At 37.8% G+C, this 27,568-nt stretch overlaps 1 protein-coding gene and 1 pseudogene across 2 annotated transcripts; both read right to left on the bottom strand.

The window, feature by feature from the left end:
* Positions 1-388: 388 nt before the first annotated feature.
* Positions 389-27,450, bottom strand: KIN (Kin17 DNA and RNA binding protein). Of its 2 annotated transcripts, XM_016219765.2 has the most exons (13): positions 27,315-27,450; positions 23,332-23,426; positions 19,718-19,761; positions 19,511-19,633; positions 18,281-18,462; positions 17,453-17,501; positions 16,222-16,279; positions 12,594-12,723; positions 10,696-10,746; positions 7,550-7,618; positions 6,673-6,772; positions 5,267-5,367; positions 389-1,935 (listed from the first exon to the last, which is right to left on the bottom strand). In XM_016219765.2, the coding sequence occupies exons 1-13, from the start codon at positions 27,426-27,428 to the stop codon at positions 1,873-1,875; spliced, it is 1,179 nt and encodes a 392-aa protein (XP_016075251.1). In that variant the 5' UTR covers positions 27,429-27,450; the 3' UTR covers positions 389-1,872. The 2 variants fall into 2 exon arrangements, with proteins under 2 accessions (XP_016075251.1, XP_016075249.2); XM_016219763.2 differs by lacking the exon at positions 389-1,935 and having other exon boundaries at positions 3,466-5,367.
* LOC107542450 (small ribosomal subunit protein eS6 pseudogene) lies at positions 21,422-23,089 on the bottom strand (annotated as a pseudogene).
* Positions 27,451-27,568: the final 118 nt, after the last annotated feature.

Raw genomic sequence — 27,568 nt, 5'->3', positions numbered from 1 at the left:
TTTGAATTCCAAAGGAACCAAATTAATGGGAATCATTGGAAGAAAGGAACTAGTCCATTGTCTACCTCTTGATTAGTTTTTGAAAGTATTATGCACTCAGCGATGAAGGGAACTTGACAATTGCCTGTATTATGTTTGTTTATTTTGTGGAGCATCTTGCAACCCACTGATAATTGATCAATATTGAATTTTGTATAGAGCTGGGGTATTACAGGGCTGGAATTTGTCAGATATATTAATCATCTTTAGCATTTATGCAGCCTGTCTTCAAAGCTTCTCCTAAGTATCAATCTAAATAGTTTCCATTAAACAAATTAAATATATATGCCTTATTGTGAGGAAAATGAGAGCCTAGGTTTCAGAAAAACCAGACTCTTGGCTCAGATCATTCCTGTCATAAATTTGTTTGTTTTTAATATACTGAAAATTAAACAAGGTTTCTTAGAGTTGGGAACCTGGAAATCCAAAGCAACAAATCAAAAGGGGAATTAGAGGGTCTCAGTCAATGTATGGTAAAATTGATCTACAAATCAGAAATTATTTTAGTACTTACTGGTCTGGTCTTATTCAAAGCATTCTACATGCTTTAAAGGATCACTTAATACCATAAAAAGTAGCATCTTCTCTTCAGCCTTATCCTAGTCAGAAGTGAGTCCAAAGACCCAGTATGACCCAGCCACACAAGGCTGTTCACTCTGAATCCCACTCACGTGAAGCTAGGGTCTGCCCCTTTTCAGTTCTGTGAACTATAAATTTCCTTTTTTTGTGTGCATAAGCAAGTGTGAGGTAGGTTTCCTGTCTTTTGCATCCCTACATAACATACTGTTCTACTTATTTAAAAATGTACAGTTCAGCACTGCTGGTGGGATTGTACAATGGTGCAGACACTTTGGAACAATCTGGTAGTTCCATAAAATATTCAACACAGTATCACCTGAGTTATAATGTGACTCAGCAACTCTACTCCCAGGAATTGAAATGTTCACATAGAATCCTGTATGTGAATGTTCACAGAAGCATTATTCATAACAGCCCCAAAGTATAAACAACCGAAATGTCCATCAACTGATGAAACGGTTTAAAAAGTGTGGTATATCCATATAACGGAATGCTGCTCAGCAGTAAAAAGGAATGAAATACTGAAACATGCCACAACATGGATTAACCTTGCCAACATTATGAGATGTGAAAGAAGCCCGTCATAAAACACCACATACTGTATGATTCTATTTACATGAAATGCCCAGAGCAGGCAAATCCTTGGAGACACAAAGTAGATTAGCTGTTGCCAGGGCTGGAAAGAGGGAGTATGGAGAGTAACTATGGGAACAGGGTTTCATTTGGGGGTGATGAAAATGTTCTAAAATTAGATAGTGGTGATGGTTGCACAACTCTGTAAATATACTAAAAACCACTGAAATTGTACACTTTAAATGGGTGATATGTGTGGTGTATGAATTATAACTCAATAAAGCTGCTATTTAGTGTGATTTTTAAAAAATGTAATTATATTTATAGTTCACCATTACTACTTAACTGATAAAAATATAAATTTAGAGTATATGAAGAATTTCCTCTAATTATATGGTTCTAAATTGTCTTATATAAAACGCTTTATGATATTCTTTTAATGAAAATTTTTTAAAATCAAGAAATTATAAAGAAAAATAAGAACAAATTTACATAGTTTGATATTTCAAGAGACATAATTAGATTTTTCTATAAGTTTAGCTAAACAACTATACAGTAACATTTACATAAATCCATTTGTTTTATACAAAAGAAACACCCTAACACAGTAGAGTCTTGTAATGCCTTGGTGAACACCAATTTGGTGCTTTAGGATTTTAATATGTTCACAAATTTTCAAACTCAAGCAAGTTTAGAAATGTCTTCATATTGAATTCCTTCAACTCTGCGTCCTTTTAAAGGGCCCTGTAAATGAAAATAATTGGAGGTTAAAAACATACATGTACTTAAAAGACAGGAAAATGACACTACCCTTAGGAATACAAATTTGCCTTTCATATCCCTAAAATACCATTAAAGTAGCTAACATTTCATTAAGAACTACCATAATTTTCTTCGAAGATATTTGAAACATGTTATTACGAGATACTGTGGTAATGCCTGCTAGCTGTTCAGTATGTGCGCACGGTGCCTCCTGGATAATGAGGGGCCCTAGCTCCGGTGTGGTTAGGTGTGGCCATAAGGTGGAGCTCCAGCGCACGGAGGTGAAGAGAAGTGAGAAGTGATGCCTGCCATTTCCAGGCCAGGCCATGCTACCTCCCTCCTGTACTCCAAAGCTCTCCTTGGTATGCCAGAAGCAAACACAACTGAAAAAAAGCCACTTACTAAAGATGGTAAAGCCACAAGTTAGAGGGCCATGGGCTCACAAATTGCCCTTCAGAAAAGAGCCATTCCCTGATCAAGAACACCTATTCTAGACGTTTAGAATAAGAAGTAGGCTTCTATTATATTTGTACCATTGCCAGTTAGAAGGTGTGTATTTTTTAGAGCAAATATCATGATTTTAAGCAATACAGGATACCCAAATATGTTTGTACTATTTTCATCTTCTCTTCATATCCAACCAAATGGGGAAGTGGGAAACTAGACAATGAAGTACCTGTCATAAAAGCTGACACAGCCTGGGAGCACAGAGGCTAAAAATATGGGCTCTGGCCCCAAACTGCCCAGGTTCAAACCCCATCCTTAGCAAGTGACTAAACCACTCTGTGCATTATTATCCAGGGGAGTAATAAAAGTACCTGTAAGTTCTTAGAAAATATAAATGAGTCAATACAATACCTGGAACATAATGTAAGTATGAGCTTGTTAACTTTCAACTCACTATTAAATCTTTTGGTTAAAATTTAAAAGTTGGTCATCTCCCTTGAAAAATATAAAATGATGGTGATGATGACTCCAACCCTGAACTGAGATTTTAACATTTTTTACTGAAACCTTAAAACATTTTTAATCTTCCCTTTAAAATGCTTTTAAAAATGCCATTCTTTTAATATATAATAATGATTGTATTTAAAAGAATTAAGTTCCCATATAAAGGATGGCCCAGGTTGAATCTTTCATTATCAAGTTTAAAGGTCGATGTCAAATTATGCTTTTATGATAAGAACTACAAAGCTGGGGAATAAAAATGAGCCAGATGTTTGGGTTAATTGGGCAAATAGTTAAAAGACCGAGACTTTTTTTGAACACTTTGTTAGCTATTTAAAAAATCCACTTAATTTATATGTAAAATGTGTAAAATTACGCATAATGTGTAAAAATAACAAATGTTTCAAATATTATAATACTGATACTAAAATTTAAGATTCCAGAACTGGTAAAGATAGCAGGGGAGACCATGTGAAAAGCTCAGGTGTTTCATGGCAGTAACTTGAAGAAGACATGGGGATACAGACAGACACAGCACATATAAACACAGATTCCCCCCCCCCCCCCCCCCCCGGGGGCAGACTTCAAAAGAAAAAGAAAAAAACCAAAAAATTAGCAGGTAGGTTTCCTCTTCCAAAAGTAAGTGCTGTTTTGCAGTCAACCAGAAAGCTTTTTATGTGGACTTCCTCAGAGGTCTTAGCACAGCTCTGTAAGCAACTAAGGCTGAGAAAGGAAGGTGAAACTGTGGGATTAAAGTGCGGGAGAGAAGAAAGTACTTCTTGAAAATCATACAAACTGTAAACCAAAGGTATCTGGATGGAACCTAGAATATCCTCAATGGTAGTTATCTGTTTTGTGTTTTCCTGAGATGAAAACATGAAGCAGGAGCCAAACTGGATAGTACTATGAAATTAACAAGTAGAGGCGGATCAATCTGCCACAGAAAACTAAGATTTTCCATAGCGTTACACTAATTGAGCCAGAGAGAAAAACTTACTTTTAAAGAGACTCATAAATGTCTCAAAGACAGATGATCCCCCCGCCCTCCACCATATTTTAACATAGTGACAGTTTTTAGATTAGTATTGTCAGGAGCAGAGAAAGAAAAACTTAATCTACTTAAAATGTGATTTTCTCTCAAATAAGGGGATGCTTTTCCCTTAATTCCTTAAGACAACAAATATGTAAAATTTGACAATCATGTGCAATTGTTTGGAGAGAGTTCAGAACTTTCATCAGATTCTCCAAGGGGTTTATTATCCCCCCAAAATATTAACACTTGCTGTACTGGAGACAAAAAAGTCTTTCATTTAGAGATAAAGATACACAATACATAGTTAAGATTTTAAAAAGAATTAGGCAGTTAGGACAAAGCATGTTTCAGATCTTTTCTTCTTCGGATATCTTACATCCCCCTTTGCCTCATGCACAGACCTATCACTCAATTATCAATTCTAAATCAATAAGCAATTTTTGTACGTCAGATTTCTTTAAATTAATTATTTTCTTGATCTTTGCTACCTTAAATCCTTTATGAAAGGAGGGACATTTTTAAAAATTGATCTCTGTGGCTTTTCCCCCACTAATTATAACTGCACATTCCCCACTAATTATAACACGACAAACTGAGTTTTATATTAGATGTGAGAGGGAAAAAAGTCAGAATATAAAACTACATACTGTAGACAGTTTTATAAAATATAAAATTATCATTTGGCTGGGATATTATGGGTAATTAAAAATATTATTTAAATTAAATTGTATTTTTCAGGTTTTACATGAGTATTACTATTGACTAAATGGGCCCCCCCCAACTTCCTATGTTGCAACCTGATGCCCAATGGGATGGTATTTGGAGATGGGGCCTTTGAGGTCATGGGAGTGGAGTCCTTATAAATGGATTAGTGCCCTTAAAAAAAGCAGTTTTATTTGTAACAACCAAAAACTATAAACAACCCAAATGTCTCCAGAGAGTTCCCCTGGCCCTTCCATCAGGTGAAGACACATGAAAAGGAAGCAGGGCCTCACCAGACACCAGATCTGCCAGAGCCTTGATCTTAGACTTCTAGCCCTGAGACCTGTGAGAAATACGTTTCTGGTGTTTACAAGCCACCCAGTCTATGGTATTTTGTTATAGCAGTCTGAATGGACTCAGTCACATAGGCATTTCTTTAGTAATTAGAAAATAAAATGCTTCAGCAATGGTAGAGTCACTAGAGAAAACGAGCTTACAGATTTCTAAACAGGAGCAAAGGCAAACAAAAGCCCAAACTCTAAAATGACACAAAGGCCAATCCAATGAAAAAGAACTATGACACATTTTTAAAGCACTTTGAAATTTCTGTCTTTGTGTATACATACTTACAGTTTCAATGACTATAGTAGCTGAAAAGGTCTTCTCATTGATGGATTCTAAGGTGCCTTCATTTCCTCTGTATCCTCCATTTAAAACAAGAATTCTTTTTCCTACGATAGAAAAGAATATAAGACTTAAGGCAAAGAACATGTCCATTTTTTTTCCTTCTACTTTGTTACAGCAAAATGCAATTACACAGAATAAACATAATGAACAAAAACCCTTATCTTAGAAGTTCTTTATCATTTAAGAACTTTATATTCTAAAGTATAGTTTGTAGATACTTTAATTACTATCACATTATATTCCTCATTTTTTTCACTTATTTGTCAAATGGATATGTTTTAATTTTAGACTGCATGGTGTATAAGGTATTTGAAGCAAATGCTCAGAGTCCACAAATAATCAGAAAAAAAATGTTTCCTTTAATTCATCTCTTTTTAAAGATGGTTTGGCAGTTTCATAAAAGTTTAAATATATGCCTGACATGTGATTAAGCCATCCTATTTTTAAGTATTTTCCCAATAGGAAAGCAATCCTATGTCCATACAAAGACTTGTATGTGAAAGTTCACAGCAGTTTTATTTTTAACAACCAGAAACTATAAACAACCCAAACGTCTATCAACAGGTGATTGGATAAATAAACAGCAGTAAAGGCAGATTGATGGTTGCCTAGGGGGAGACAGGAGGCAAGAGGAGTGGGAGGGAATGATTAGAGTATAAAGGAAATGAGAAAAACTTGGGGGAGGGGGTAATAAAACAAACATTCATTATCTTGCTTACAGAGACAGTTTTACCAGAGTATTCACATGTTAAGAATTATCAAATTTTATACCTTATAAAAGTCTAGTTTATTAGAAAAAAAGTTTTAATCCATTAAATGATTTGTTATTTTAGAGGGAAAGAATAACGGATCTGATAAGTGAAGTTTTAGAGACTAGCATGATCATTGTGCCAGCAATTATATCACCATGAAGAAAGTGGATCAGAGGCGAATCGCCTGACGAAACAGCATTAATAGTAGACATTGTGTTCGTATCCAAATGATCAAGATAATTAAAGAAAGCAAAATCATACTGTTTTAGTTTACTATTTCAGAGAGCTAAATAAATATATTAATAATAACCCTAATATAATTGGATTTACCCAGATATGTCTGTGTTTTCCTTCTGGAAAAAAAAAAAATTCCAGGAAGGGAAAATGTGTTCATGACACAAATAGCTTTCTTAAAAGACTGACAAACTACCACAACACCCAGTCAAATAGGATCAGTTATACTGGCAGTTATATAATTCTAAAAAGGAAACTTGTATCCATAACTATCAAGTAATGTCAAAAAACTATGGTTTAATGAATGGAATCACTCAAGCTGATGGCATATATATGCATTAAATGGTCTGCAAAAAGATTTACCTGGTGCTGGAATTACTGTTTCTAAATGAGTCTGGTCAAGTTTCAGCTTGTCTCCAGAATCAATCATCTTTACAACAGCTGTGTATTTGTCAATTACTTCCTGTCATGTAAAATCAACACTTTTATAATAGAAGAGATATGTGAACACAAATTTCAAAGGACAGAAATAAATAAAATAAAAAGAAATTCCAATCAAAAGAAGAGTAACTCCTTCTATAAACAACACTATTTTCTAGAAACCATTTATTATTTCTTAGTTTTTGGTTCTTAATAAAGAATTCAATTCAAAACTTAGTTAAGGTTTTCATCTGCAAACTATAAAAACTGGTGATCTTAGAATAAGACTTTAAGAAATATAGTGAGAGGGATAATTTCGCCTAGCTTCAAGGACAGTGGAAGGGCAATTTAAGCATGCAAAGGCTGGGTGCAGAAATGAAACTATATTTAGGAAAAGCAAAAAAACCCCAGAGTGTTGATTTTTAAATTTTAAAATCCTAGAGCAGCCAAAACACCCTCAGGTAAAACACATGGAAGGCCTCCTTGGAATTCTGGGGGTACAATTATATTGCTCATCGTTAACAGAGAATGTACCTTGCTGATTAGCAAGGTGTGCATACTGAGTTTAAGAGGTGCCAATGGCATTTCATACATACTATTTGCTCCAGTAAGAAAGGAAACAGAGGTTAACATAAATGATGGTTGAAAATGAATTATTTCTCCAACAATTATGAATTCAGCTTTCCTTTTATAGAACCATCAATACCTTAAACATATGCTTTCTGCTACTAGGACTTGATTTTTAGGACTACCAAAATGGCCTTACTCAGTAACCCACCAGCTCCTTTCACAAATTCCATTCTTAACGTTCTGTTCTTACCTTAACAATGCCCTTTTTCTTATGGTATTTCTCTCCCAGCTTTTTTGTTATAATTTTCACAATGATTTCCTAGAAAATAACAACAACAAAAAAAACAAGACATATAGTATCTTCTCTGTCTTATCCTTCATTTTAAACCATGTTCAACAAAAACCATCGTAAAATGTGACTGCTCTGCTAAATCAGAAAATTTGGAGTTCTAAGCCTTCCCAACAATGGCACTTCCTTAGTAATCTTTCATTCCTTCTTTCTCTTTTTATTCAATACAGTTACCAAGAGGAAAAAATATATACCTAATGGCTGATTTCCAAAGTGAAGGTTTCTTGAAATCTAGGGCTTGTATCTATAAATCTCAACTCTATTAATTCATGTCTTTCATAAACAACCTCTTTCTATCCATTTAACAAAGTGAAGTGTTAAGGATATTATACTGTTGGTGCTCACTGCTGATAAAAATGCAGATGGCAAGAATCTCACTGAGAATTCTCAGGACCAGACACTGTCCAGTGTTCTTTTCTCCTTATGTTACTTTCAATTTCTGATATAGATGAGATTCCTCCAGATTAGCTCCAGCTAAAAGTATCATTCTTTGGAGCAACTCATTCTCAGATGTGAGAGAAATCTGGGCTTATTTCATATTAATGCATTCAGAGTTCACTTTGTTACTGCTGCTTTCCTGATGCAGATTAGCTGTGTAATGGCTGACAATGGAAATTAAATCGCCTATCTCTTCGCTGTCTTCACTACAGTAATTCTGCATTTGCTACTTCAAGTAACTATAACAGAGGTACCAGATGGTCACAAGTACCTCACTAAGCCGTGCTAAAAACTGTACGAACAAAAATTCATCAAGGACTGTGGGGGAGGATATTTAAAAGCAGAGCGACATGTTGAAGAGTTGAAGGGTCTTCTTCTTAAGCCTCTGTTTTACTAAGACTTTCTAAAGGAAGCCAAATAATACCACAACAGCTTCTCTGATTCAGCCAGAGTATTTCTGGGCTAAATCTCTCAAAGGCCTTCATTTAAAGACAGCTCATCACATCACTGGACTTACTGACACTTGCTCACAATAGATCTGTTTGAAATTTTTCTTTTCTGAGTTTAAAAAATGAAGCTCTCAATCTATCTCTGTGGACTGCTGGCTATTTTAGCAAACATAATGCCCTTTTCAAAATAAGAAACACACCGAGTCATCAGAGCAGTGTTGGTTGACTCTCACTTTTAACGTAACACTGTAAGAGGAACTATGCAGAAAAGCTGAATAAAACAATATGATAAAATTATCAACAGAAAATAAAACTTAATTGAAAGTTTCGTCCATCGAAAGAGAATTTTTAGACTAAGTAAGATTTGGAATGTTTTGCCTTTTTTCTTTTAGTTTGTTTTTAAACCAATGGTTCTTAACCAAGGGTACATGTAAGATTCACCCAGGAGGTTAGTGAAAATGTGCATTTCACACCAGGAGACTGGATGGTGGGAGTACTGAAGCAGGTGTATTGTGAAATCCCTTGGACCACTGTACCCTAAGCTTCTGTCTTTAGAGGACGAGTGTATGTAATAAATTGTTCTATGATGTTTGCTATTATAGAGACTGAGGTAAACAATTTCCTTAATCACTCCTAGTTAAGAACTAACTACTGCTTTCATCAAAATTCTTGACTACATTTTTCACAAACATTATTTAACACTATTAATGTTCAAATGCTAGCTACTTTAATAGGGGAAACGAAAATAATTCATGGATGGTCTCTTCCCTACAGGTCCTTTCTTTACTAATCTTGATGAAAATTCCACTTAGAGATGAGATGGAGTCAGGGTGGCTACAGCTGCCCAGGAAGTAGTACTGTTTACTAGCTGAGAGTACACCCAATGAATCAGATTGCCAGGGAAATCCTGGCTCACCGCTTCCTAAACGACCTTGAGGAAATTACTCAAATACTTTAGGCCTTGGTTTCCTTACCTACAGAATCAGAATAGTAACAGTAATTACTTTATAGGGCTGACATGAGAATTAACTGAAATAATTTATCCAAAATAAATACTTTTTATTTAACAGTATTTTTTTTTAATCCTCACCCAAGAATACCCTCTTCATTGCTTTTCAGAGAGAGTGGAAGAGAGAGAGACAGAGAGAAACATTGATGTGAGAGAGACACATCAACTGGTTGCCTCCTATACCTGCCCCAAACATGGCCAGGGGATTAAGCCTGCAACTGAGGCACCTGCCCCTGGTAGGAACCGAACCCAGGACCCTTCAGTCCATGGGCTGATGCTCTAACCACTGAGCCAAATCAGCTAGGGCTAGCACAGGAAGTATTCTTGTATTAAATAATTTATTTCATGATCTGTCACGTGATCCTGAGGTAGAAGCATTTCCCATTATATAAAAATATAAACTAAGACATGAGAGCTGTATTATTTCCAAGCGAGTGGGAGAATGACTATGAAGATCAGAGCTTAGAATATCTTGACCTTTGAGGTTATTATTAATCTTATTTTTCAAATCAGAAATCATCTAAATAACACACTACTTTTCATTCTCCTGATCAAACCAGCTTCTGTAAGAATAACTAAGGAGCTCTGAAGGTTTTATGAGACCTTCACATCTCAGTAAGTTCAAAACAGAGCATCAATCAATAATTTCAAAATTACTTCAATGTTTACACAATGTCATAAAATTATTGTCTTAAAATAATAAGCAACAAGTAACAAAATACAAAGCTTTCTTTGAGTTTGTAAAATTAAAACCTGTTTTTTGACAAAGTAAATGAGTATTTTAAGTTCAATAAGATGTAAGTTGAAAACTAGTACTTCGGCATTTGTAATTCTATTTAATTCTAATTCTGAAACTACAATTTTTTGTCTTACAGGAAAAATGGAAAATAATTCCAGGCTTAAATTTAAGGTGTCATAAACAAGTTTGGCATTAAACTCAAGGGATATTATTAGCCTAAAAAACATGAAGTAACCCGCCAATACAGGTACAACCAATAATTAAAGATCAAATAGAAAAAAAATCTCACTGAAGTTATAAGTCTATGTAGTTTATATACAGCTGAGAAATTTAGTCGTTCATACCAAATGCTACTTAAATCATTCACTCGAAAGTACATTTAGAACTTAAGACAGTCCAACTGAATACGTACAGGCTGAAGCCAGTAGTCTGTTCGGGCAGCCCTTTTCTTGCCCTCTTCAATCTGTAGAACACAGAAGACAATCAAAACATACTTCTCAGAAAATCAGCAGTATAATTTGCAAACTCTGATATAAAAATAAACGTTTTTACAATTAGTTTTCGATTAAAGTTTGAATTAAAAATGTCATAAAGCAAGTCAGTTGACCAAGAAAATAACACAAACAGACTCTACTTAGACAATACTGCGAGGCCATCCGCCAACACTAAAGTATTGCCCTCCACCTACTTCCTCCCAGGTGACTGTCATGAACTAGAAAACAGGCAGTGTTTTCATGTGGTAAAAACAACACTTACAGACCAATTTAGCACAGCTCAATTAGGTATAGAGTCTTATGGCAAAGAGAAGCTTCCCTGTTTGATATGCATAATAAAGCTTGTAAATGGAGGGGAAGAAACATACAACCAAGAGAGATGTAAATAAAAGGGTGACCAAAAGAGCAAAAGCTGACTGGCCATTATGGCCTTAGGTCACGTCTTTTTTTCCTTTAACTGCTTAAAGTTAGAACCCCAAGTACCAACTTTCATTGGAACTGAATGATGTCATTCTTCGGTTGATTCTAAACCTCATTTTAATTAGTCCAATTTTCTCATATGAACAAAAAGTATTCTAAATTTAGCATGTATTATATTCAAAGCAGGTAGATCTGGCTTTCCATTTTCCTTTGAATTAAATTTAAAAAGCCTGTGCCATGGCCTGTAAGACCTCTCTGGTATTTCCTCTCCTTCCCTTTCTAACCTCAAAGGCTACCACTCTGCGTTCACCACGCTGCAGCCACATGGGCCTCACCTTCTGATGCCTGCCGTAGAGCTCTTTCCCACCGTAGCACAAGCTATCTCCCCACTCTTGATGCTCACACCTCCTTAGGACTTAGCATTTTGCATGTAATTACTTATTATTCACTTGTTCACGGAATGTCTCCCTCACTAGAATAAAAGCTCCATGACACACAGGTACTGTGTTTTTATCCCTATTCTATAGTCCTATGACCTCACATAACACCTACCTAGCACAGTAACAGCAACTCAATATTTGTTGAATGGTGGAATGACCACATCTCAAAGTATACACATCTTATGTTATACTTTAAGCTTTTCAGACTGCTCCTCAGTAACATGGAAGACCAAACAATGACCTTCTGTCCTTTCACACATGAAGAAAAGGGTTGAGAGACTAGAGAAAATATTACATGAAAAAAAGCTTCTTCTTGTATCCATTTCTTCACCTGTCCTTCCTCTTCTCTTTTTCCATTTATTTCATAAATTAACTGATAAATTCATGTGTTGGAAAGGATAAAGAAATGTTTGAAGTGTATTAAGAGCCTTCTGCAGAACTACTCTAGAGTTCCAGGTAGAAAGTATGGCCCTAGATCCAGACAATCACAAGTTTTCAATAGTTCATCACATAAACAGCCATCAGGTGAAATCAAATTAAAATGATGTCACAGCTTTTTCCTGCTGGCTAAAAGATGAAACTGGAAGTTAGACAATAGGAGAGCACAGGTTGGCGGGGGACTCCATGGAGGATGCCAGTTTCATAGCCACAGAAGGGGAACAGAGCTTTCATGTCTAGCTTCCGTCACCACTGAAGTCCTTCTCTTTGAACTCTACAGACCATAGTTGCTGGAGAGTTCTGAAAGCAGCACTTGAGGAAAGAAACTAAACCTAGCTGGAGAGTTCTAATTCTATTCCAGTGGAACTGTATCTAGGCTCCTTTTTCCTAACCTAGTATATGCACGGTTTTCTAACTTTATAGTAATATAATAATGGTAAAACTATTTAAGTTTCCCTGGTTTAAACTGCATCATTCCTCTAATGTTAAGGCGTGAACAAGCAGTTCATCAACTGTACCTCCATGATTTCATCAAGTGCGGATTTCTTTTTCTTCTTTTCTTTTGGTTGAGCTGAGCTCTGGGAAGATTCTTTCCGTTTCACTGATGCTATGGTCTCTATTACCTTCAAGGCACTTGGTCCCAAAGAACTGGTGAGATGAAGAACCATGCTTGTTAACAAAAACTATACACAGCCCAGCCCGGCATGGCTCAGTGGTTAAGCATTGACCTGGGATCCAGGAGATCGTGGTTCGATTCCCAGTCAGGGCACATGCCTGGGTTGTGGGCTCGGTCCCCAGTCGGGGGCGTGTGGGAGGCAGACGATCAATCATGACTTATCATTGATGTTTCTCTCTCTCTCTCCCTTCCTCTCTCTGAGATCAATAAAGATTTAAAAAAATAAAAAGCAACTATACACAAAGGCTTTAGAATGTGCAGAATAAACAACATAGAAGAAATCTGCTACATGATTCATGTCTAACAAATTAGTTGAAACAATAAAGTACCCATCTATGTCCCTTACAGGGCTCTAGGCACCAGGAGAACATGTAACCCTTCCTGTCTTTATCTCCCTCCTACCTTCTCCTCACCCCTTCACCGAGTGCCAATATAACTGGTATAGCAGAGCGATGACAGCAATGGCTTCGGCGTTAGGCAGGTCAGGGTTTGAGGCTACTTCTAGGATTTTGAGTAATAAATTTTTCTAAGCTTCAGTTCCTCATGTATAAATGGGGATAATAACGTGACCCACCTCCGAGCTTGATTACAAGGATTAAATGTTTGTAAAATGACTGATAGAAGTCTAGCACACTATTGCCAGTTCTATTTTTTCAAAGCAAAGACCTTAACATGTTAAATATTTTTGATTGCCTGACTGCCTAGATTGACAGTGTAAATTCTAATTTTTTTAGTGCTGATATACAATTGTAACCAATGACCCCAGAATATTATCCCTGAATTACTATGTTCACTCTCCATTATAAACAACTTGCTATTGACTGAGCCATGCCCTATACTTCATGCTTTTGCAAATTTACACATGCCTCTTTTATACCTAAAAGAATCTCTCCATTTTTCTCCATCTGCTAAAATTCTTTAAGATCCATTATTCATGAGATTTCTCCAATTGTCATTTTTAAAATGCCATAGCACTTTATGGCATACATCACACTCCACTTTGTATTATAATCATTTGTATATAAGACTCCTTGCTCACAGTAGAGAAGGGACCATATGTATAAATTTTCCCCCCTGAAATGTAGCAGTAACTATGTTGTGACTCACATTAAATTGATGCTAAATTAATATTTGCTGACTAAATGAAACTTACCAGTCTAATTATTTAATCTGTCATATTTACAAAAGATGAAACAAATAAATATTTGCCCAAAGCTACCAGGGAGATAACCAAGAAAAAAAATGTGATGTTAAGAAAATACAACAGAATTATTATTTTCAATTATTTGTTTAAAAACATTTTTTTTTAATATGTCTTTATTGATTTCAGAGAGAGAAAAGGAGAGGAAGAGAGAAAGAGATAGAAACATCAATGAAGAGAGAGTCACTGATCAGCTGCCTCCTGTAAGCCCCCTCCTGGGGATCGAGCCCGCAACCCGGGAATGTGCCCTGAGTGGGAATCAAACCTTGATCTCCTGGATCATAGGTTGATGCTCAAATGCTGAGCCACGCTGGCCAGGCTAAAAAAAATTTTTTTAAGCATTTAAAGGTAGCATTAGAGCATTCTTTTCCCCCCCTTGTAAATGTTTGACCAAGATTGCTTTTTTAAAAAAATTTATCTTTATTGTTGAAAGTATTAGATGTTCCAATTTTTTCTCCTATTGACCCCCCTCCTCCCTAATTCCCCCCCTCCCCAGGCCTTCACCACGCTATTGTGTGTGTCCATAGAGCATTCTTTTAATCACCTTGCTGACCAGTCACCAGTATACATATGTTTCTGTGTCTGAACGTTGTTAACCCATCACGAGATAACTCATGTCTGCACTTAAATTAATTTAAGTAATTTTAAACACCTTGCTTACTGGTCACGTTGGAAAAGTAGCTGGCCACACAGTGAGTTCTGGCTCGAAATAGCTGGTCAGCAAGGTTTAAGAGAGAAACAGAGGGAGATCTGACACACACATGAAGGTGATATGAAGATGAGGGATGCAGCCACAAGCCAAGGAATGTCAGTAGCCACCCGAAGCTGATTCTCCCCCAGAGCCTCTGGAGGGAGCACAGCCCTCCAGACACCTTGATTTCAGAATTCTGACCTCCAGAGACAGATGAGATTTCCATTGTTTCAAGCCACCTAGTTTGTGGTAATTAATTACCACAGTCATAGAAAACTAATACAAGGGTGATTAATTTGGGGACCACTGGGACCAGTCTTAACATTCACCTACACTTGGAATGGAGAGAAATACAGAAGGGTCTAAAACCATATGATGTGATATTATATCAATATCTTTAAAATAATTTTCAAATGTACCTTATATAGAACTCAATTAACCAATTTCTTCATGACATCTAATGTAGTTGCTAATTCTGAAATATTTTGATTAAAGCTAAGACATTTGGCAAGCCATTCTGAAGCAGTTATACATTGCTGACTCAGCCAGCCCATTTCCTTCAATTCTCCTAGCCACTTTAGTCATGCAAATAGCCACTAGCCTATAAATTAACCTCCCTCCAAAAAACAACTGAGGGCCTTAAATACACAATATGTAAAGTTCACATACATACTGGTACCTTCCTGAACATCTTCTCTTATATTTAGCTTTCTAACCTCCTTAACCAAACTGAATGCACTGCATATCAACAATAGTGAATATTTGGTAAAAGAATATATATCTAGAAAAGAACATGAAAAGCGGAGAGAAGTACCTAACTACATGCTATACCAGGGTTTGGCAAACTACAGACTGAGGACCAAGTCCAGCCTGCAGCCTGTTTTTGTAAGTAGGATTTTACTGAAACACAGTGTGTTCATTCATTTATGCACTGCTATGTTTGCATTCTCACTCTGAACAGCAGAGCTAAATGGTTGTGACAAAGACATATATGTATGACCAATAGTGTCTAAAATATTTACTATGTGGCACTTTAAGAGAGTTTGTGGACTCCTGCCTGTACTACACCATATAGAAGAGAAGACAATTATTACTGAGTGCTGGCTAGTGCATTTATACTGTAGTAGGTGACAGTACTAAGGAGCTAGGTCAATAACTTAGTCTCGATATTCAGAAAATTATAACACAGCAGGTAAAGCAAAAAGTGTATACCCTAGCTAACATTTAAACTTGCTAAGTGGACTATGATAGAAAAATAAACAGCACCGCAGTAGCACAGAGGAACCAGTAAGTGGGGAAGGATGGACGGAGCAGCAACAGTGTACCCATATGGAGCCTTTAATCAAAATAAGCCTTTCCTCAAAAGACAGTCATCTTATGACAGGCAAATAAGAAAAAAAACCCCACCAGCTGCTAGAAAAACCACACATACACACAAAACCAACGAACCATCAAACAAAAGCCAAAAAAAAAGTACAACCAGAAAAAAATAATTCACAGTATTGCAGCTTTTAAAATGTAGTCATCAACATTTGACAAAAATTCTCAAGTTCTAAGATACCTATTCATGTAGCTCACCTTGACTTGGAAGATGTTGCTGTTGAACTACATGCTCCTTTATTCAAATTAAATGTCACTAGAAGAGAAAAATTGGTATTCCATATATTTCAGGAAAATAATAAAACTTCTCAGATATGATACAATATATCCACACAGAAATTCATTAGTATGTTGTTGTTGTTTTCCATGAGCATGCTGAAAAAAAGAGAGCTGGAATGCTCCTATCCCGAGGTCATAAATTCCTGTAGAATATACTGGATGGATGCTCATAGGGCTGGGAAAGACCTTCATGATCCAGCTGTAGCAGACAGTCCTGGCTATCTTTCCACTCCATGCCCCTGCTCCCCTCATCAATAGGAATCCAATTTTGTTTAGGTGTCCATACCTCTCACACATGGCTGAGGATGCTTTAGTCTGAATGTTTGTATCTACTCAAAATTCACATTTGAATCAGTTGAAAACCTAATGCCCAAGACAACAGGATAATAAGGTGGGACCCCTGGGAAGTGATTAATAAGGTTCTTTTGGTCTAAATAAAACAATCCCATTCCCTTCTCAGTGACTGTTCTTGAGGTAGACATGTGATACAGACTGGCCAATGACATTCAAAAAGAAGTCTAGCCCAGCCGGTGTGCCTCATCCCATGCACCAAGGGGTCACCAGTTCAATTCCTGGTCAGAGCACATGCCCAGGTTGGGGGCTCAACTCCCAATAGGGGTTGTGTAGGAGGCAGCTAATCAATGTTTCTCTCTCACTGATGTTTCTCTCTCTCTCTCCCTCCTCCTCTCTAAAAAAAATCAATAAAAACATATTTTTAAAGAAAAAAAAAAGGAAGTCCACTGGCAGGAGGAGTAACTTCTAGAAAAAGCTTCCTTGCTTATACGGGACTCCAGAAAAGATGTTGTCATCTTCTGAACAATGCTGGGTCTGCACATGACAGCTGGAAATGGCAGCAGCCACCTCATGTCCAGCTGCTGACTGTTCCGCATCCTGAATTACCCTACCTCTGGGACTCTTGGTATGGCAAAATATTTCTTTATTGTTTAGGCAAGTTTGTTACTTGCCAGTTTTGTGACCTGCAGCTGAGGGCATCCCATCCAATTCATTAGTACTGTATTTCTTGGCCTTTTCATTTTATCGATGGGAAAAATGCAATCTAGACAGATTACGTCTTGCTCCCAAACATGCTGCTAACTCTTAGCAGAACCAATACAAAAGCATCCACATTCAAAAAAGAAGTAACATTTACCTTTCTCTTCTTCGTTTTCTCTGCTTAATTCTGTAAAAACGGGGGCCTCCTAAGGGGGAAAAAGTTTGAAGGTTTTGTTCACAGAGCATTTACTATCAATATTCAATACTCATATATTAGGACTTGCTACCTATGTTGCAAGGTAGCCCTAAGATACAACTTGAACATGACTGAGAACCTAATTGAGAAATTATATGTATTGTAAATATTCTCCAACTGAGAATGATTTGATCAGATTTTTTCTTTTGTTCACTGCTGTATCCTCTCTTGCCTAGAATAGTGTCTGGCACACAGGAGGTACCCAATAAATATCTGTTGAAATAAATGCCTTGATCTAGCTATTCCAACCCCTGAACCATCACCATGCCTTCCCTCCCTCCCCCATTTACCCAGATTTTGCCCATTAATTCTTTAAGAATTCTCAACCCAGAGGCTGTATCTACCTTCAAACATTTTATACCCTCCCAGGCTGGAGCAAGCTCTGGCCCTCTACTTTCCTACACACTGTTTATCTCCAGCCCTGCATTAATTACAATCAGGAGAAATAATCTGTTTATCTCTTTCCCATTAACTACTGCCTCTTCTGAGAGATACAAATACTGAGGTTAAGGAGATTATATAATCACACAAGATTGTGAAGTCAGTGAGTCAGGAAGTGATTCAAGTTTGTCTCAACTCCAAAACCTGGGCTTTTACACTCAGCCATGCTCTTCTTCCTCTTAATTAAAGCACAATACCTACAAAACTCAATTCAATGCTTAACAAAACAGGCAATTTTGCTTCTTTAGTCCTCTTTCTATTGCCTCTCTCGATGATGTTGTTGCCCACCTGTTCTTTCCCTTCCAGACCTCTTCTCACTTGTTCTTCAATAAATTTAGCAGTTTTCTCTTCATCATCAAGGTCCTGCTTCTTCTTTTTCTCTAGTTCCAGTTGCCGGCGGATAGTTTCTGGGTCCCTGTCTATATACTGAATATACCAGCCTTTTGGGGTCTCATCCACTTTGCACAAGCCTTAAAAAAAAACCCAAAAAACAGACATATAAATTTGTATATAATAAAAGCTGAAGGTAAATATACATGTGTTTTTATCTCTGCATTATGCACTCATACATTCAAATATACAAATTCATGCAGTACATGAATTTTCCGTATTCTTGACTAATGAGATTTAGCTATTTTAAGTGGAATATTCTATTTCTTTGAACATAAAATTGCTATTCTGGTTTTTAACTAGCTAGGTTGAGGAAACATATTCAAACAAGAAAAACACATGAAAGAAGTATTACCTTGCTTAGTAATTAATCAATTGTGTGTAAGTGTTCAACATCCAATGAGTACATGATATTCTGCTAATGCAACTAAACAGAAATTATTCCCCTAAAATGGAATGAAATAACACACTGACTAAGTAACACACCAAATAAGTAACACACTGACTAAGTAATACACTGACACAAAATCTCCTTCTCTTTTCTTCTCTTCAACTTTTCATCCTATGAAGATTAAAAACGAAAAAAGCAATACATTTAAAAAATCTCCTTAAGAGGGGTAGCAAGTTTCCTAAAGTGAAATGAATATGAGGGGCAAAAATGGAAGAGGACTGATAACAATCCTTGATCTAAATGAGAGGCTGCTTCAATGATGCATCTTGGCCCTGTCAAAAGAGTGATTCCAGATATTCATACTCAACTATAATACACAAAATCAACCCCGGAATATTAGGCTCCTCTCCACATTTTTTTTTTAAATTCTCACCCAAGGATATGTTTTTCATTGATTCTAGAGAGAGAGGAAGGGAGGGGGAGAGAGAGAAACATCAACGTGAGAGAGAAACACTGACCAGTTGCCTCCCGTATGCGCCCTGACCTGGAATCGAACCTGAGACCCTTAGGTGCATGGGACGATGCTCTAACCAGCTGAGCCACATCAGCCAGGGCTCCAGTCTTTTAATTACCCTACTCATCCTCTTTCTAATAAATTTACACAGAAATTATGACAACTCACTCTCCTCACAATGGAGCCACATAATTACTACTATCCAAATACATCCCATTCTTACCTTCTCTTCCCAGCCACTTGGTAAAATCAGTCAGAGTCTCCCACTGAGTGGCATTCATGTGGATGTGTTCTCGGTGGCTGATATACTCATTATAAACAATGTTGTTGTGAACTCTCTTAGTGCCTAAAAACAAAATGTGAAACTGTTGATCCTGAGCAGGTTATAGGACAAGGAAGTTATTATGGGCACAATACTTAAGATGCTTACCAAAGCGTCTCCTGAGAAGTTCTAGAAAGTCATTTCGGAATTCCCTAATAAAGACAGGAAAGCATAAGGTAATTTCTACAAATATATAGCATTATCTTCCTGAAATTTAAGCCACTGTACAGTATGAATTTTCAAATGATGTATGAAACATTTATTGAATATCTGTTATGGACCTTTCAAAACTGAACAAGAATCCCAAAAGATTATAGCTTTCAAGAATCAAAGTTAAAAGTCAGTCTGGAGTTGAAACTTTTTGTCTTGGCAAAGCAGCCATAGGAAAAGTGACTACATATCTTTGGAGAGGGTCCTTTATGAAGTCTCTTAGCACTACTGACTGTGGCATAACAACCCCTTTCTATTGATAACAACAAAACTGCCCTTATTCCACAGGAAACTGGCACTCAGTATGTCCCTCTGAACTGAGTACACTGTGTTAAGTGCTAGATAAACATAGGTGAATAAAACATTTATCTTCACCTAGGTTACTATCTTGCAACCCAATTATAACAGGAGTCAAATTGAAAAAGAGATGTAACAAAATGTCATAGGAAGAGTTGCAGGAGATACCCAGAGGTGCCCGAGGTGATTTTTAGTACAGGCGGTGAAGTGTAAACAGGACCTCTACAAGGGAAGCGAAGGCCATTCCCAGTTGGCACAGAGACATGAAAGTTTCAAACATCTGAGAAAAGACAACTGAATCTGGCCAACACTGAGGGCAATAAAAACGAGTGTGCGTCGGGGTAGAACAGAGTAACAGGGAGCAGCTGTAGCTGGAATATAACATTAGGGCTAATTTTTGAAGTACTGTGAAAGTCATGGCAAAGAGGTTGGGTTTAGGCAGACAAGGGAAGAGCATAAAATAATTCACCTAGGAGTTAATTTGTGACAATCTGTGATTTAGAAAGAGAATGCTGGTGGAGAGTATACAGTAACAATTCTCATAGTGTGGTCCCCGACCAACAGCATCAATATCACCCGGGCACTTGATTGATATGCAAAGTCTACAGCCCCATCCCAGATCTATGGAATCGGAAAGTGGGTGTGGGGTCTGCCATTCTGCCTTCACAAGCCCTCCAGGTAATTCTGATGCAGGCACTGGCTTGTGAGCCACAGACAGAGAGCAGGTAGAGGAGGAGCAGAAGCTGCAGGTTGGGAGACCAGTGAGGAAGTCACTGAAATCTTTTAGATGGAGACACTGAGGACAATTACTGGGGCTGTGAGAATGGAAAAGGCATAAATTTAAAGGACACTGCAGAAGAGAACCCACAGGAGGGAATTGCCAGAGGACACCGAGGTCTGCAGAGTAGCCATCTGCGTGGGCAGTTACTAGCCAGCGCAGGATAACCAGCAGGTATGGTGGGGAGAATCCTAATTAAGCCCAGCTTTGGGAAGGTTGACTTTGAGACGGCCTTCAGAAATATAGACTAGAACTGCCCAGGAGAAAAAAAAGTCTGTAACTCATGACAGATGTTAAGAATGAACATCCAGCCCGGCCGGGTGTGGTTCAGCAGTTGAGCATCAACCTAGGATCCAGGAGATCAAGGTTCCATTCCTGGTCAGGGCACATGCCTGGGTTGCGGGCTCGGTCCCCAGTCGGGGGCGTGCACGAGGCAGCTGATCAATGACTCTCTCATCATTGATGTTTCCATCTCTCTCTCCCTCTCCCTTCCTCTCTCTGAAATCCAATAAAGATATATATATATATTTTTTTTTTATGTCTGTGCTCATTTATTTGTTACTCTTACAAAATCTCATTTTTGACTGGACTCAGACTTAGAGGTAGAAGCTCTCAGAGAGGACAGCCTACGTCTCTTGGCAATCTGTTCCTGGTGTTTTTCTTTGGCCTCCTTCATTCTCTTGGCCTTAAGTTTAGCGTATTCTGCAGCCTCTTCCTTATTTTTCTTATTCCGCTATTTCTTCAGAGCAATACGCCGACGTTTGTGTCGCAGGACACGTGGAGTAACGAGATGCTGAATCTTGGGTGCTTTAGTCCTAGGTTTCTTACCTTCTTTGTTTAGGGGCTTTCTCACAACATATTGGCGGACATTATCTTCTTTAGAGGGATTGAAAAGTTTGCGGATTCTGCTAGCTCTTTTGGGCCCCAGGCGACGAGGCACAGTAGTATCAGTGAGACCAAGAATATCTTTCTCTCCCTTTTTTACAATGACCAAGTTGAGAACACTGAGGTTGGCATCCACAATGCAACCCCGAACAGATTTGCGCTTTCTCTCTCCAGTCCTCCTTGGTCTGTAACAGGAATGCCCCTTACTCAGCAGGTGGACACGGCCATGGGTCAAGACGCCCTGCTTCATGGGGAAACTTTGTTTGTCGTTCTCACCACTGATTCGAACCACATAACCCTTCCATTCTTCACCCAAAGCGTCAACAGCAACTTCTGTGGCCATACGCTTCTCATAAAAGGTATGAAGTTTGCGTTCATTGTCCACTTCAATGAGTTTCTGGCAGCCAGTGGCTGGGAAAGAGATGTTCAGCTTCATCCTGAAGCAGCCGACCGCCTCCGAGGCGCCATGAAAAAGAGGCCCAATAAAGATATATTAAAAAAAAAAAAAGAATGAACATCCAGACTTAGGAGTTTATGTTTATCCAAACATAAAGGTAGCAGAAGAGTAACATAACTCATGGAGACTGTTTCGAGTGGGATGAGAAGCCAAGTGGGCACCCGCAGGACTTCCCACATCTGAAGAGCTGGGAGAGGAAGAGGAACGAATGCAGGAAGTGAGCAGAGGGAATCGTAGGAGGGAGACCAGGGAAGAATGTAAATCAGGGAGGAGATTCTGCTGTGAGTTAAGAGCATTACCCACTGAAGAAAGAGCAAGGAAGAGAAAGACGGAAAAAGGCACGAGTGACTTCTGGAGTCTGACGGGCGGAAGGCAGCTGCAGTGGACGGAGTGAACGGGAGGGAGGTGGCAAGGAAGGCACTGAGTGCAGATGGCTTGTGACAGAGTGGTGTTTCCCAAGTGTGCCATATGTACCCTGGTGGTATTCAAGATGGTCCTTAGACCAAAAGGTCTAGAACTTTGGAAAGAAAAAGATGGAGAGAAGCAAAACAAAATATTATTATTAATAATAATTACCAGCTAATATTATTCAGTATTGGGTACTCTTTTAAACAGTTTAAAAGTACTAATTCATATAACCTCATATAAACCCTATGAAGGAAAAACAATACTTGGAAGAGGGTGCTATTTTTCGCCCCATTTTACAGATGAGATTAAAGCCCAGGAGAACTTTAGTTATTCACCCAGTCACATAGCTTATGAGTGGAGAAACCTGGATTTGAAGGATTTAAAGTCAGGCAGTCTGACTCCAGAGCTATGCTCTTAGCCATACTTGCTTTAGAAGAAAAGACAGTTTCTTCTAAAGCAGTTTTAGAAGTGAAAAGAAGGGAAAACGAATTGTGAGAAATATTTTTTTCAACAATTTCGTACTATGATGAATTGTTCAAGGAAGATGGAAACTGAGCACAAAGATAATATAGCTATCAAGTTAATATGTAAGGAATAAACAGAGCCTCCAATATATAAAATATTAAGTATCTATTAATGTCCAACTGAATAAAGCTTTTGAGATAAGAATGTCTTTGAGTTACTTACTCTGAAAAATAATCCATAAACTGCTGAGGATTTTCTGAAGCCAGCAACAGTTGTCTCTGATGAGATTCGGACATACAATGACACTTAAAGCCATTCTACAAAAAATGTGAAAGGAGTAGTTAAATTCTGATTTAGGTCATCATAATGGGACCTAAGTAGAAGTATTTAACTAAACTTTTAAAAAGTTGCTCTTTGATGGTAAACTATGAAAAATAACCAAATCACTACCAAATTACAAAGTTGAGTTTTGCAACCTTGCTAATCAAAGAATAATCCCAGGTATTAAAGAGACAAAAAATACAGTAAAACTGCAATATAATGGACTAATTCAGGTGAAGGGGTGTCCATTAAAGCAGAAAGCTTTAATAAAGTAGATTTTCTGAATGTTATGTTAACAAATTGACAAATTAGTTAGTTTACCCATTTTTACTTATGTAGACACATTTGTGTAATTAAAATTATGTATGAAAAGTTTAATTTCACAGAAAAGTTTTCTATATGTATTACTGTAATTTTAAATTTATATTGAATAGGTCTAATGAGTGCCTGCATTCACCGTCACCACAAGTAAACAAATGTGTGGCTGGGGCATGGCTTAGCACGTGGGAACAGCTGCCCACAGGCCTTAAAACTGCTGCAGAAAGTCATGCCAGGCAACAACAGAATCAATTACCATGCAAGATGCGGTGTGATCACAGGCTAATCATTCCCTGGACATTGCTTACCAGCAGTGACTCTCAGATTTAAATATGTAGACTACAGTTTACATATGTAATATTTATTTATGTTGGCAAAGTTACTACAATATTTTTTCCAACATATGGCCTATTTGCTAAAATTTGTTAAAAATAACAGTGAATTAGTAACAAAAATAGCCTGTTAATCTAATTATAAGCAAATCTTGGTTAAAAGCATTTTAAAATTAACAGAGTGTTAATTTTCACGTATGACATACAGAACTGGAAATTTTGTCCGTTATATCCAAAGGTTTACTGTAGTACTGTAGAAAACAGACATTAGTAAAAAACATTACTGCACCCAATAACAAGAGTAATTTTGGGTTTTTTTGACTCAGTTGAACAAATTCCTGCAAGCACCTACTTCACACAGAGTATTATACAAGTGTTTCAAGGAATATAATGAAATAAAATGGGTCATTAATTTCCATTAAGGACACTATTTTTCACTCAGTTTCCTCTACTTTAGCTATTATCCAAAATACATTGTTGCATATTATATAAACCTTGTTAAACATACTAAATCTCTATCTTCTCAGATGATTATAAAAACATACAAGTTTTGACTTTGTATATATTCTTGTTAGCATTTGAACCTGATTCTTTACTAGTAATAGAAATGAAAAATGTGCCCCTCCTCCTGTGTCCCCCATCTCAGTGAATAGCACTAGATCACACACCCAATCGGCAAGCCACGACCAAGGCCGGCATCCCAGTGTCCTTCTCCTTCACCCTACACTCCATTTATCACTGAGCCTACTCAACTTTCTTAATAACTCTTATCCAGTCCCTCTGCTCAATCCCATTGCCACTGTCCTGATTTCAACACTGGTTCTTGACTAAGGTAGTTTCCTAATCTTTAGTTATCCACAGACCATCTACACAATACTTGCTGGTCTGTGTACCACCCATGTATTACTCTTACTTAAATAAAGAAACTTGGTATTGGTCTTGTAAATGAAAAACCAGTCCCATTTTCCATAAATTAAAAATAAGTCAATAGCCCTGGCCAGTGTGCCTCAGTGGTTAGAGTGACGGCCTACACACCGATGGGTCCAGGTTCCATTCTCCATCAGGGGTTGCAGGTTCGATCCCTGGCCCAGGTAGGGGCTTTTGGGAGGCAACCAATCAGTATGTTTCTCCCCTCTCACATGGATGTTTCTCTCCCTCCCTCTCTCTCTTTCTCCCCTTCCCTCCCTTCCACTCTCTCTAAAAAAAATCAATGGAAAAAATATCCTCCAGGGAAGATTAACGGAAAACTAGATATATGGTCATGATTCCAAAGTATCACCCTACTAGTTGCAAGAGGGAAAATATTACTTTCTAACATTACTTTACAGGCTGTCATCTTTACTTAATCACCTTAGCCCTACTAGACATATGGGCTTCCTTATGTGATGCAATATGAAATACACAGGATCACCTATAAAATATTAGTCCCAAAATGTTTCACCTGAAACTAATCAAGTCTTTAGATAAAAACAACTATAAGAGTTAGAGAAAGAAGGCAAAACACAATTACAAGGAAATAATTTAACATATCCAGAAAGTAGGAATGTTCTGATAATTGACTGACCTAGTGTCTTCAAGTCGATGGCAAGAAAAAAAGTTGGGGAGTGGAAGGAGAGGGTGGAGGAGGTGGGTTCTACTGTAAATTTAGAATTTAAAGAGAATTAAAAGTACTAATAACCTGAAGCACAGAGATTTTTAGGGCAGTGAAACTACTCTGTGTGATACCATAATGGTGGGTACATGTCATCAGACATCTGTCCAAACCCACAGAATGTCCAACACCAAGAGTGAATGCTAATGTAAATTGTCGATTTTGGTGATAAATGACATGTCAATGTAAAACTGTTCAAAAAATAAAGTTTATTTTTTTTAAAAGCCCTAATAACTAAATCCAATTCATAGCTTTTGATGAGATCTTGGTTTTTTAAAAACTGCTTTAAAATGCATTTGGAGGAAGAACTGAGGAAACGTGAGCACGGAGTCTGTGTCAGAAGACATAAAGGAATTCTTATTGTTATGTGTGATGATATATATTTTGGGTCTGCAGGAAAATACCTTGATATTTTAGAAATGCCTATTTAAGTACTTAGAGGTGACATATCCTGAAGTTTGTAAATTACTTTAAAATATTTCAGAAAAAAGTAATTATGATAAAATACTTAACATGTTCAATCTGGGTAATGGTTATATGGATGTTAAACGTACTAGTCTCTAGTTTTCTGTGTGAGAATTTCACTTTGACTTAAACAGAAAGAATTAAAGAGAAATGAAAACAAGTAACAGTATCAATGTTATTCAATGTGAGCCCCACCTAAAATATCTCATCCTTCACTTGCAGAAACAATGGATTAGATTATTCCAATTGCCTGATGTTCTCCCATCCTTACCCAATTCAATCTCCAGAGAAAAATATAATCACATCACTAACCCGCTCTCAATTCTTTAAGACGATTCATTCATCGTCCATCTCATTAAAGGAAAAAGTGTAAACTCCATAGCACGGCACACAAAGCTTTTCAAGATCTGCCCAAAGACCCCCTGGGTCACTTTACATAGATTTCACTCATTTAAAATTCAAAGCAATCCTACAAGTAGGTATAGTTATTATTCCCACTTTACAGATAAGTAAACAGGAAGAGAAAATGTAAATAACTTGCCCAACACCACACAGCAGTGAGTGGTGCGGGTAGGCTTCACAATTCTGACAGTATGACTCCCGTCCGCATCTTAACCACAATAATATCCTGGCCTTAGCACATTGAAGCTGCTCAATAAATTATTGTTAGATGAGCAGTGTGCAAGAACTTAACTCTTCTTTTTCATCAGATCCTGAAAAGAGGTGTGAATCCGAATCATTCTGTTTCTCGTTAAGAGTCATGCCAAGTCGGAGATGATTGTTATTGTTTTTGCCTAGGCGCCTGACATTTTATTATTCTGGCCTCCGTTTTACGACAGCTTAAGTGGGATCACTTCAACGAGAGCTGAAAAATCTTCTCTTATTTCGCATATCTTAGAGGGCAGATTAGGAGGAAAGGGGCGTCAAAGACTCTAGGACGGGGGCTGCAGGGAAGAGTCCCTATTGTGTTGACTAGCTGACTGGTCCAGTACCGACCCCACGACTAGGACCCTGAGATCCACGCCTTCACCCTCAGCATGAGGGACTTGAGCCCAAATTTCCAGCTGGACCTAGCCAGGGGAGAGGACGGGGCGAGGGGCCATACCGGGTCCGCTTACCTCGTCCCGGCACTGCTTCTGGCACATCTGGCAATACCAGCGCAGCTTCTGCAGCCCCTTGGACTTTATCCTGTTGGCAATGGCCTTAGGCGTAAGAAAATCTGACTTTCCCATCGCGACCACCGCAGCGATAACTCTCTGCAACCCAGCGCCCTGCCGACCGGAAGCGGAATGGGGCTGAGAACGGTGGGCGGGACAAACACCGGCACCGAGAGGGACTAAGGTGGAGCCTCGGAAGGCTGGGCCCCAAAGCT

This window comes from Miniopterus natalensis, chromosome 1 (genome assembly GCF_054644295.1).
Source record: "Miniopterus natalensis isolate mMinNat1 chromosome 1, mMinNat1.hap1, whole genome shotgun sequence".
Lineage (NCBI taxonomy): Eukaryota > Metazoa > Chordata > Mammalia > Chiroptera > Miniopteridae > Miniopterus > Miniopterus natalensis.
This window is presented reverse-complemented; position numbering and strand designations above follow the sequence as displayed.